This window comes from Strongylocentrotus purpuratus, unplaced genomic scaffold (genome assembly GCF_000002235.5).
Source record: "Strongylocentrotus purpuratus isolate Spur 01 unplaced genomic scaffold, Spur_5.0 spur5_scaffold_12, whole genome shotgun sequence".
Lineage (NCBI taxonomy): Eukaryota > Metazoa > Echinodermata > Echinoidea > Camarodonta > Strongylocentrotidae > Strongylocentrotus > Strongylocentrotus purpuratus.
This window is the reverse complement of record NW_022145597.1, coordinates 16,766,763-16,780,416: the sequence shown is the minus strand read 5'-3', so window position 1 is coordinate 16,780,416 and position 13,654 is coordinate 16,766,763. Positions and strand designations below refer to the sequence as shown.

Genomic DNA, 13,654 nt, shown 5'->3' with positions numbered 1-13,654 from the left:
TACGAAAACTAGTGTAGCGGGAGGCGCTTAGCGTGCGAATTTGTTAATCATGCCATATATTGATAAGCTATGATTATTATTATTGCCATTATCATTACTAATATTATTGTTTTATTGTTATTGCTATTATTACTACTACATCTACTATTTTTATCAACATCATTATCCTCATTACCATCATTATCATCTTTATATCGTTTTTAGGCACAAATAAAACTTTTGAGGCTGATAAAGCCGTCGACTTTGAGATCAAGTCCGTGACAGGCGACAAGACAGTGAGCGTTGCCTTTGCTAAACCCTTTGCAGTCGGAGGTAAGAATGTCTGGTTTTTCTTCATACTTTTGTATTCTTTCCCCTCATAAACTAATTGCAGGAAGAGTTTCCCGGCCATTTTATTCAAAATTATAGATCAGTTTACACAGTTACCTCATCAGCGAGTACACTGGTAAATTTGTTATCCTTCTCTTTAACTCTCTCTTTCTTCCTCTCCCTCTCTGTCTCTCTCTAGTTTCATTCCTGTTATCTTGTTACTGTATGCGCTTTAGAAACATGGTAATAAACGCTTCATAAATGTTGCAAATTATTATGGGTACATACATATACCATACTGTGTCATTGATGTTACAGTGACCGCCCTCACCACTATCTACGATCCGGGTGACAGTGCTGAGCGGAATGACAACGCTGTTGAAGGCGTTGGTGATCATACCGATACGAAGCTCGTCATCAATTCCATTGTCCTCGACATCGTCCTCGTCGACGAGCACGGAGTGCAGATCGTTCTCGGTAAAGATGAAGAAATACTCCTGACATTCGCGTCCAGCGAACCGGTGAGAGAGAAGTGTTATTTCGTGTAGTCTGTATTTATTTTGACGTTTATTGTTTTTGTTATGGGAATCTAATTTCGTAATATTTACATTTCTTTATACAAATGAAATTGATATTATATCACAAGTAATTTGATTAATTGTGGGTGAACATCATACCAACACTTTTCTTTCCATTCTTCTTCTTCGGTATATTTTTCAGCCTGGAATTCTAGCTCAAATAGCTTTCAATTCAGTAGACTAGATTAAACGGTTGATAATCTGTTGATATATAAATGCATGTACATATCAACGTGAGTAAACTTGGAAATTTGAATATACATCACCATCAAAAGACAAGACTCAGGATCAACACGGACACTGTTTCATTAAGCCTGCTATAAATAGCAAAGTTCTAGTAAAGGTAAAAGCTACTAAATTCAGTACATTTGATAGGGTGGGAGCAATTTATTTCTAGAATAGGCTATTTTCGCAATGTAACTAAATTTATGCATATGCCTGTGTGTAGCGCCTCGATATGAATTATTTCATTCACCTGTTAGGAATAAATGTATATCAATGTACATTATTTAATTTGCATACATTACTTGTTATTTCTAGTACAAACATTATGGCTCGTCCTATCTAGCAAAAAAAAACATATGAAATTTGCATTCTGACTATTGAAAACAAATTATTCGTAACAGGTGAATGAAATAATTCGTATCGAGGGACTTCAGTATAAAGTTGTTTGCATTATGAAAATGGTCTATTTCGGCACTTAATATTGATGATTAGATTTACACAAAAAAAAGGATCCCTGGTAATGGGAAAAGCAGGCCAGAAAATAGACCCTTATGGTCTAAACCAACAAATCTGTGCAAGGTTCATCTTTTATTTCATTTCTAGGGAGGATTCAAGGAGAGAATTTGCCGGTATTATGATGAAGACGTGTCCAAGTAAGATTTCGCAATTTTTTTTCAACCACACCCTTATCTGTCTGTGGAGGTATGGTTCATTAACTTGACACTCAATTCAAGGGTTGAGGGTTTGAAGCTCAGACCGACACTAACGTCTTTCTGCAAGATGTTAATCCACGTTTGTCACTCTGGTACCTGGTAATCGCTGGGGTAATAATAGTTTCAGGGCCCCCAGGAAGATACCATTGAAGCTGATCGATGAGGCTTCCTGGGTTAACATATTATTATCATTATTATTATCGTCATTATCTTATTAGATATTACATTATTGTTTGAGAGGGCCGTGAAGTAAAGCATTATCAAAATGGTAGCTTAATGATTTTACCGTGATTGCTTCAACCATTATAATGTTGGATTCAGCATGTTATCATATATATTAAATCAACTATTTTGAAAATTGTTTCACTCTTCAGTTCTTTTGAGTGTTGATTTAACACTAAAGCTTTTAGAATGCATTTAAAGTTTAGATTTCCTTATTTTTTTATTTTTCTACCTGATATCGTTTGTTTATCATTTAAAAACTCGTTTCAAATCGAAGTAATGAATCATAGAACAGTTTAAATTGAAAAAATTCTTCAAAAACAATTTACTTACGTTTTCAGGAATTAGATTTGAATTGACTTTCACTTTTTTTTTACGATTCAAGCCCGGACGACTGTTGTGTATCAGACAATTTGTCATGAATCAACAATATATTTTTCAATTGCACGTATCATTCTACGAGAGGTAAATCAGGCCAGGCTAACACAGATTGGTCATGAAAGTTGCGTTAACAAAACGGTAAACTATGGTAAACGTAACCTCCAGGGTAGGATTTCACTCGCTTAGTAGAATTGGTCTAAGATGGCAAGAAAACACATACATTTTTGACACATTCTTTTTTTGCTCTCTAAAAAACAAAAAATTCTCTAGATGGTCTCGTTTTGGCTGCTACGTTCAAACCTCCAACGCGAGTGTTGTCACCTGCGCGTGTAACCATACCACCAGTTTCGCAGTGCTTCTACAATTTGAGGTATTGTCATTATTCTTTTAAGACATGTAGACCTCTCACTCGACAGTGAAATATAGGTGATCAATTATAGCGTTACACGAACTAAATTCTTGATTTAAAGCCTAGAACATAGGCCATATACTTGGATCTGAATATCAATTGGATTTAGAACTAGAATTTTATTTTTAATTCGAATAAGTGCATCAGTTTGCATTTAAAGTTGAATTGAATTTGAATTGAATTAGCTGTTTAATTCGAATTTGAATTTGAATGTAATGGTTTCTACGTTATTTTTGTAGTACAGTAGAGAGAGTTAACAGACCACATCCTAAACTTTACGTATTAAGGCCCATGCAGTCACAGCCCAAGCCCTTACCCTATACATTTTACAAATTTAAAAACAGGAATTGTTCCTGGACATTTTGTCGGTGACACTGTCGGAGGATCTTTCTTCCTTTCTTCGTTTTTTATTTTTTGCAAACACAAAATCGAATACAGGATTGTGCGATTGACGATGCCAACCTTCAGATCCAGACTTTAATGACTCGAATCTTCAATTCCATCTCCATCTTCGCCCTCTTCCTCTCCGTCATCATATTCACCTATCTCAAGTAAGTTCATCCATTTATTACAGGTTTTGAAGTCTAGTGGATAAGTCTCTGGACTGCGAACCACGTTGTACAGGGTTCAAATCAATGTTGCAGCACCATCATATTTGGCAAGACATTTGCTTCATTCATCTTTTATCACATTACTCAGTCGGTGACAGACATGCATTCAAAATAACACATGCAACCCAGGACGAAGACTTGACCTGAGCAGGACATCACAGATAAATATGACATTAATTGTCACAAAGTTTGAGATACAGGCAAACCTATCTTAGTAGCAACCTATCTAGAATTACCACAATTACCACTTTTTGTGTCTCACATGGGTGGCCTTTATAGACAGGTTTGATTATATATATATACATATATGTTACCTTCGGCAGAATCATCGCTCCCAGATTTTGGGGTCCAATGTTCATATCATAATTTTAAATCGAGGATTTATTATCGATAAATTGATTGGATTTCATTGGATTGGTTTTGAACTGTTGGTGAATAAAGTTTTTTTTTGGTCAATAAATTGATTTCCTTAGATTCATTCAGACATTTATCTCTCATTTAAGAGGCGGGACACCCTGACAGTAAAATCCTCTTTCCAAAAAGGATCTATACAAGTCATATAAAGAATTTTGATTGACTTGAATCAATCGAAACTTGAAATTAATTTCAACTGCTATCTCTTAAGTATGCAGTTGCGATTAATTTAAAGTTGCGATTGACGCAAATCTTTATAATAGAAGGCCCTAATTTAATTACATTGGCTTAAATGGTGGTACATTTCTGACCGGGTCAATGTTCCAACTGTCTCGCCATAAAGATAATACGAAACTGACGATTTACTATTATTATTATTATACATTTTTTCGACCTGATTCAATTCGATTTGACATGTTGGTTGTGTAATTCCAACTATTAAAGTTAAGATTTATGTTTGCCTCTACTCGAAGAAAATCCAAAATTTGGAGTTCATTGTTTATTCATTGATTTGATTTAAATTAATTTTAATGATTTGACCTGTAGATTGTACACCTCTGACCAGGTCAAAGTTCACATCTGCCTTGCCATCTCACTGGCCTTGGCCCAACTGGTGATGTTGTTCATGGGCCAGACCGAACATAAGGTAAACAAATAATAGGTCGCCATTGACCAAGTAGGCCTATTGAGAATATGTCCGAGTCTACGGAAACAACTTAAGAACATTTTTTAGAACATTGCCTCTGAACATTAACTCATGCTTAACAGCTAAACCACACGGGACCTCTAGGAGAGTTCCCGGATAAATACCGAAATAATAATAATCATAATCATAATAAAAAAAACAATGATCATAATACCAATAAATCAAATCAAATCACATCAATTGTAATGATAGTAACGATAATTACCTAATGCCTCCAGGCCAATCACCCATGCCAGTTCGCTTACCATTAACTTTCCCCAAAACTTGTACCCAATCTCCAATACAATATCCATTCTGGACAACTTTGCCAGAAACATTTACCCATGATGTCTGGGACAATAAACCATACCGGACAATGGTGTTTATTGATAATCTTTTTTTTCTTCTCAGAATAACACGTCTTATTAAAGAAATAAAATAACTATGTCTACCTATTACACACCCATCCAACACCAAAGGGTATCTGTCGGGCCATAGCTGGTATCATGCACTATTTGTTGACGGCTTACTGCATCTCAATGATCCTTGAAGGGACACTGCTTCACCGCAAAGCCTCCCGGACTCACAAGGCCCCAGCCAAGGGTTGGGTGATCTTACTCTGCGTTTGGGGTAAGGATTGGTAGTAATTAATATTGGTAGTGGGTGGTGGTGATGGTGGTGGTGTTGGTGGTGCTACATAGCCTCTCAGCAAGGCATCTCGTACCCACAAGGCCCAGTCAAGTAGTATTTGATTTGCGTCTGGGATAAGGATTGGAAGCATAACTGGTGGTAGTGATAGTGTTGGTTTTGTTGGTAGTATATGATAGTACCATTAGGCCCCAGCAAAAGGTTGGCTCATTAAGAAAAAAGGCCAATACGCTCATGGGAACACGTACTATGACTACTTTTGTTCAATCATTAAAAATGCAATTGGGCGTTGATTCATAAATGAGAATAATATGGACTCTGTTTTTCTTTTCCCCAATAGGCATTCCATGTGTGATGATAGCCGTAATGATGGGAAGTGTGATTGATGGCTATGGTGGTGAATGTGCGTAAGTATTTACTAGAATAACGACTGGTATTCAAAATAAACCAATTATAATCCTGGGCCTTGTCTCGTAAAAAGAAGTGCGATTGATCTGGATTGATTGCAAGTCATCCAATCAATCGCAAACTTGCAAACTTCTAAATCTTTAGGACAGATTTGCAACTGAAAGAAAGTTTAAATATTTGGTATAGATGAAAACAATTATTTATGAGCTTTTCCATTCTTTGCTTATCACGTTAGAAGAAGAATCTAGTAGAAATGCTTCTGAAAATTGTGTCATTCAATGCCCCAAATTGAAACTATGAGGAGAATTTGCTGGAAGGTATAAAACAAACCAACTAACTTTTTGTTAAAGTCTTTTTATTCCGTTAAAACATCTCATACATATTACAAATTAAAATTTAACACATGTATTTCAAATATATTATTATCATAATACAAAATGATAAACCATATATTATGAGTAGAAACCGAGATTATGGATAAGAAATAACTATTAAAAAACAAAGACTGTCACATGTGTGGGTGTAGTCCCATATTGACATTTCTGTATGTAGTGTATTTGATTCTAATTAACCTAAAAATCTGCATTGGAATGTACTGCATAATCAACCTTTCCCAATTCTTTCTAATCAGTACCTTTCACAATGTAATAATGATAACGCAACTAGTAGTCAACTTTATTTGTAACAATTTTGAAATGCATCACCTTTCTTTTCAATAGCTGCTGGTTGAACGTGCAATACGGAACCATGTGGATTTGGCTTGCAGAGGTGTGTCTTGTCGTAGCGGTAAGTAGTATACCAAACAGTAGATATTCATTGACTTAAAACTAACTTTATTTTCATGATTGCAACGTTGAAACTTTGATTCGACAAGGTTATCAGAATTCAATGCTTAGAAACATTCGAAGTAATGATTATTATAAATTACAAAATGCTTAAATACAGCCCCGGCATAGCACCTGCAGAGCTCTTCGAACGCTGCTGAGATGTGTAATATCACACTATGGACATGATTTGCACAAACAGACGATGTCCCATGACTTCTCACACATTTCCAGTGTCTGTGTTTTCATCTTCTCTTAAGTTCTTTCTCTTACTTCACTACCGGCAGGCTAAATGTATAATCTATTGCCTCACTCTAAACCCCGCGCATGTTTTTATTTTGATGACAAATGCAGCGATACAAAAATAAAGGAATTGTCGCTTGTAAACAAAATAATACTCGATTGTATATTCAGCTGCACACACCGCGGTATGTTCGGCGTTTCAAGAGGGAATAAATGCCGTCCTTAATATCATTCCGGAGGGGGGGGTTCAATTTGAAAGTCTGGTTTCTTTGATTGTTAATTAACCCCTATCTTGTGTATTTACAAGCAAAATATTTTAGTTATCAGAATCGGGTCATATCCCCTTTTGAATGGTTTGACATGACATTACATTTATATATACTAAACTCATTATAATTCGACAAATATTAGCTTTGCAATTATGTTCATTCTTTATGGGATGTTGTCTGCTTGGGGAGTATTGGTCCATATAGTGACGTCATTAAAACATCGTTATTTTTCTGGCGAATCTCTCGTATATCCCAGCTATATGGAGGTGGTTGTATTTGTATTTATATAAATCACCCGAAATGTAGTTGACCTAAACCTTGTACGATGTCCATCTGTTAGCTTACCAGTTTTTTAGAGATACATTAGTTGACATAATTGTGATTTTCTTTGAATTTCACCTTTAATGCTTGGTTGTTGTTGGGAATATTCCTGTGGTCGAGATCCAGGGTATTTGGTTTTAGTGTCTCGAGTAAATATAGCACATGTTCATTCCATATCCGGCCCAGTTTAGAACAGTCTAGTGTTACGGCACGTGCATTTCAAAGGAAAGGCAATGACTTAATCACCAACCTTTAGTAACAAGTGTCCTCTGAAAATAACATCACGTTCGACGAGCCGGGAGAAATATAATTCAATTCAATATATTGTATTTATACTTTAAAAACAATTTTACAAATCAATAACCAATAGTATATTTGTAAAGCGCTTAGAGACATTTGTATTAAGCGCTATATACAAATTAAATATTATTATACTATATTATACATATGAATAATAGTGGCAGGTTCATGAAAAGCACTAATTGGCTTATCAAAAAAGACCCCTCAACAAGTATACGCATTACATATTTTATATTGTAAGAAAATATCAAAGATCATTGAAGAAATGATAAAGATTTAAAAAATGATAAGGAAGACAAGATAGGAAATATTATAATTATAGCTTTGCCAGTAAACCAGCTGCGGAATTGGAAAACATGGTGTGTTTTTTATTCCCCTTCTGGCCAAAATACATCTTGGACAAGACTGAGGGACAAATGTGGGCCGAACATCTTGTCCAAATATCTAAGGATGACGTGTATGCACCGAGCAAGGATCGAACCGGGACCTCTCATAATTATGTTAGTCAAGAGCCTTCACAACATACCACAGTGCTATAGTTCACTCTCAGTTGAATGTAAATGTTATTGAACATTTGGGCAACAGATCGATGAATCTTTTAGCCGATACTAATTATACTTATTTTAAAAACGGACTAATATTTCATTATGTATATTTCTTTGCCATGGCTACAGGTTAACACCGTTCTACTGTCTCTGATCATGCGCACATTTATCTCTCTCAAGGCGAACACAAAGAAGAGCGAAAATGACAGACTCAAGTAAGTCAAGAACCTTAATTATACAGGAGAAATACAAGATTACGCTTCTTTATGAAAGATTAAAATTTGAATTATATTTGTTTATGTTGAGGATTTCTTTACTTGACTAATGAGAAGGTATGCACTTGCTTGTAAGTAAGGAACCGATGACTGACAGCTTTAAGTCTTTAAAGGTACTTTCTTGACGGTTATTGAAATGGAAATGCTTGTTTTTTTGCATGCCTATAAGCAGTGGCGTACGCAGGATTTTTTCAAGGGGGGGGGGGTTAAAATCGGGCCCAAAATTTCGAAACGACTCAGGAAAATTTGAAAATCGCGCCGGCCAAAAAGTCGCTCAATCGGGGGGGGGGGGGTAAGCGGACACCTTTTTTTTTTGGGGGGGGGGTCCAAAAAAAAATCGCACCGACTAAGTCAGCTGAAAAGTCGCTCAGTGGGGGGGGGGGGGGGGGGGTAAGAAGACACTTTTTTTTGGGGGGGGGGTTCTCGAAATTTGAAATTTTGACATTTTGTTCCGTTGGGGGGGGGGGGGGGAGGTAAGGTCACCTTTTTTAGGTCATCCATTTGCATTATTTTTTTATTTTTTTTTATACAAAAACAAACAAAACAAAAAATCAAAAGGGGGGGGGGGGTTTCACACAAATCAAACACAAACATACACATAAAAAAACTCAAGGGGGGTTTAACCCCAAACCCCCCCCCCCCCCCCCCCCCCCCCCCCCCCCCCCCCCCCGTACGCGACTGCCCATAAGACATATTAACGTAATAAGTGAGAGTTTTGTTTCTGGTAAATGTTTGACTTTATACCATGTTATCCGGAAAATCCGTGTGTAGAAGAACAAAAAAAGATAACGAAGATTTAAAAGCAGCGGAGCTGATAAGTTCAGGATGGTGTTCTTTTAAAGACGTTACATATGGTGCATACTCAATTTCATTTGACGACTACATGTGGAGTAGCAACATCAATATATTTGCAATAGTAATAAAAGAAAATGAAGAATAATGATGTGGTAAATGATGAAATATATGATTAGTACTACAAATTCGAAGAATAGCAACAAATACAGAAATACTAAAGATTTTTGTTTTGCATCCACCAAAGAAATTTACAAGAATGAACAGAAAGCCGGGATTGGATTATAAACGGAAGCTAAAGGAACAAAGCGCGCAAAAAAACTCGGGCTGTGATTGGCTGCCGGAAAGTAAACATAATACCAACCGTTTAATGAAAACGTCTTGTAGCAATGAATTATTATGCAAATTATATTATGAAATAAGTATTTTGACGTCTCTGTGTCTGGGAGGTGAAAAGCGAAATGAACTACTTCAATCATCGTGTCTCTTTTCCCTGTATAGTGCAGAGGATTCTTAGCGTGCACAGGTGGTAACTCTCCTCTACATGATGCCTCCATTTAACCTCCTATCCGAGGGACGGTAGTCGTAGCAATATAATGAAAGTATATACATTATCAATTTGCAGGGCTACAGCTCGTGCTTTGTTGATCATGATGCCTATGATGGGAATGACTTGGATGTTTGCTCTGCTACAAGCTTCGTTCAAAAATGTCTTCTTGCAGTGGTTATTCATCCTACTCAACGCACTGCAAGTAAGAACAAGCAAGCAAACAGACAAACAACTACAAAAACATCACATCAGCAAACGACAACAACATTACAACACTACAACATATCAACATAATTTAATAACAGTTATGATGATATTAATAATAATACATGTATTAATAATAATGACAAAAATGAGACTAATAATACTGATAGTAATAATAATTATGATGTTAACAATGATAAGAATGATTATGATAATAACATTTATCATAATGATAATAACAAGAAGTAGAAGAAGAACAAGAAGTAACAACAACAGCAACTACAGCAACAACAACAAGAACTAGAATAATAATACTTGAGCAAAATTGAAACATACATGTATTAAGATTTGGAGTGGAAATAAAATCTGGGCAAGTTTCAATCCATAGGTAATTAGAAAGATCTAGATATCTAGAAGGAAGATTCAAACCTATACAAAAAATATCATCTTCGAGTTTCATGACGTTTCCATGGGATTACTTTTCTAGTATCGACATAGCTATATATTTCATAGAGTTGAAGAAAACAAAAAATTGCCTTGTTTTAATCAGGATCTCATGTTATCCCATCGTTAATGTTCCATTCACATCAAGACTATTGCCTTTTGTGTACAAACTTTTAATCCAAACAGTTAAAAGTTTCACATTTTTAAAAGTTGTTTTTAGTACTGTAATCAGGTAATAAACGTCTTGCTTCTATCTTAACCATCGTTTATTATACTTGTTGGTCATCAGGGACCCCTGTTCTTCGTGTTTCAGTGCATCATGCATCCAGAGGTGAGATACGTTTTAACAAAACAAAAAGCCTTTCTTCCTCCCTCTTTCATATCGACTATGAAGCTTCATCACTTTCTCGACTATTTCTTGTCATATTTCGAATATTAGGTTATTTACAAGAGCAATCATTCTCAATAGTATATTTCTACTACGATAATCCTCCTGTTTTTGATAGATATAATTAGGGAGCTCAGAAAGTTACATGTCGCATCTTTACCAGAACTTTATCTTCTCTTTAATCTCAACTTGTTCAGATTGTCTTATTTTATCATCCTGTGAAGTTATTTTGGTTTCCGTTTGCTCCGTCGTAAACAATGATGCGAAACGTTACGAAATCACAAGCTATGAACGTTTAGTGAATCGACAGTTTTGATATGTATATAGACTTGAATCAAACCAGTGGCTAGCTACGAGGTTTGTGTGTGTGTGGGGGGGGGAGGGTGGGGGGATTGCTCCAAATCAATTAGCAAAAAGAAAACTACAAATTGAAAAAGGGTGAGGAAGGGAAGGGAAAGGGACATGAAAACTAAATGATGCCTTCCCCCGTTACGCATGCCCCTCCCCGATCATGTCTTGTCAATTCACATTTTTACATCTAATAAAAAATGGTGCTGACCCACCCCCTCGTCCCGATGGCTTTAACACTTTATAATTAGGAACACCATACCCAAAATATTTTAACAAATATTAAACAAACTATGAATTTATATAACAAATAACCGTCAGGTCTATGGATGCGTTCACAGGGTTTCCCGTATTGTCTTTAGTATTGACTTCAAATTTCACTCACTGCATTTATGTGCTTGCGTGCGCGCGCGAGTGTTTTGTGCTCGCGTGCGTATGTGTGCGTGTGTGTGTATTTGTGTGTGCGTGTGGGGGGGGGGGTGATTGGTTCACGAATAAAGTGGTCATGATATTCAAATAACCCTTCTTATGCACAGCATCAACCAATTGATCATCCCTCGAGCAATCAATCATCCATGCTTCGTAATCACCTAACAGTCACTGATTCTCACCCTTTTGTCTACGTTTCACTGTTCTAAAGAAATCAGACCAGAATGTCGAGTTATATGTCGAAAGGCTTTCATGCTTACCTAAACAACAGTTAGTGTGATCTCAACATAAGTGCAGACTGTAAGAACTATTTATGGCTAGACGTATCGGTTCAAATGTAATGGAATTACCTAAATTCACAATCCTGCCTTACCGAATATCTTCCCTAATACTTACACGTATAAGAAGACAACTATGTACTAGTTATTAAAACAACACTTCTGTCAATTTCATTAAATTATCAAATATAACCTTTGGTACAACACCTTTTCGGATAACTTTCACACAAATGATATGCCCAACTGAAACATGATAATTGCCCTAACATGACTAATGTAAATTATGCTAATTTTCCTTCATTTGGCAGTACCTATATCGACACGATGTGCCATTGCTGTTGCGCATGCGCATATGCACTGACCAATCAGAGTTCGTCTGACTAAAATAGGATGTAAAATTACATCCCTCAAATATACACCCTTTCGTATTTCCGTGTTTTACTCCCTAAAAGGTGTTATAGGGGGTGCCCTATTTATCCAATTTCTGTTTACTCCCCAAGAACACCTTTTATTTCTTTGTGTGTATATCCATAATAAACCATGTTCGAATTATCATAATTTATTAATATTTGTCTTTCATACCGCTAAATCAACTCCAAATTCATGTCCAAAGCGACCTAAACTGACAGATTCCTGTCTATTCGTCGTGATGTTAAAAATCTTGTTTAAAAGGGAAACTGAATGAATGAGAAAAAAAACATATAAAGAAACAAAAAGTATTTACCCTTTCATTATTGCACGAAAGCAAATTAATACCTCATTTTCCGCACCCGTCCAAAGTACGGGTCAACAGGGGTCAATTTTGTTGAAGATACAGTGACGACATTACACGTGGACCCGACCGGTTTATCTATATAGCTGTGGCGATGAGCCGTGCTTAATTAACGCAAAGTCATTGTGAATTTACGTACTCCATCAAGTCCATAAGAAGTTTTCGGTTGAAAAGTTCCGATTTTCAAAACTTTAGATTTTGACTTTTCAGAGAGCTGATAGTCCTCTGACAGACATTAAGATGGCATGCAATTGATGTTATCGTAAGGTATGGTTTATAAGCTTTCCGTTGATATATAATTAATCCATTTTATTTTTCAGTTCGGATATGTTCTTTAAATAAACAACACTAACATAATTAAATAATTGATTTCGCCATTAACCACCTGACAGGTCCAGAAGGTAATCGGCCGCAAGCGCAAGACAGTCGACTCGTCCAAGTGGGCCATGAAAACCTCGACCACTGGCATTGGTCGAACCGAGTTAACGGGTATTTCTCATGCCACAGAATCCAAGCTGGGAGAAGTTCATTAAACAGAATTCGTGGAACCGGTCCCCGAAACAATTACGTAATCTGGACAATTTGTTTATACCTCTAATACCCCATTCACAGTGGTTTTGAAATTTGTAGCGGCGTTGTAGCGGAGCGGCGACACCGCCATAACACCGCTACAAATGCATTCACAGTAGAAAAATTACCCCGCTGCAGCAGCGGGATAAATATCATGTACCCATTCACGCTGCAGCGGGTGATTTTTATTACCTCCGTAACAAACACGTGTATGCATGGCTCATGACCCGCGAGTGACCCCGATATGACCGGAAATACTTCAGCGCGGGGTTTTAGGGTAAACATGTCAAGTTGCTTTTTGTATCCTCGATCATATTACTTTTTAAAAAACTAGCATTTTTATTGCTTCCAGTCAGAATATTTTAATTTTTGAAGTGTGAAATATTTTTATTTGGATAATTATAAATCTACATAATAATAAAATCAATTTGAATCCACTGGTTACTTTATTTCTATTTCACTTTATGTTCCCCATTGCTGGAGAAAAGAGGTCAGTGAT

At 36.4% G+C, this 13,654-nt stretch overlaps 1 protein-coding gene and 1 long non-coding RNA gene across 2 annotated transcripts; both read left to right on the top strand.

Moving 5' to 3' along the window:
• The first annotated feature begins 202 nt into the window (after positions 1-202).
• Positions 203-2,799, top strand: LOC115922866. Its single transcript, XR_004063642.1, has 4 exons — positions 203-312; positions 628-830; positions 1,716-1,765; positions 2,699-2,799. It is a non-coding gene; the product is annotated as an uncharacterized LOC115922866 (long non-coding RNA).
• Positions 2,800-3,299: 500 nt separating this feature from the next.
• Positions 3,300-13,118, top strand: LOC105439321 (adhesion G protein-coupled receptor E3-like). Its single transcript, XM_030981395.1, has 9 exons — positions 3,300-3,388; positions 4,409-4,508; positions 5,027-5,177; positions 5,536-5,602; positions 6,323-6,389; positions 8,235-8,320; positions 9,798-9,924; positions 10,660-10,701; positions 12,978-13,118. Exons 1-9 carry the CDS (start codon positions 3,318-3,320, stop codon positions 13,116-13,118), a joined length of 852 nt encoding a protein of 283 aa, XP_030837255.1. The 5' UTR covers positions 3,300-3,317.
• Positions 13,119-13,654: the final 536 nt, after the last annotated feature.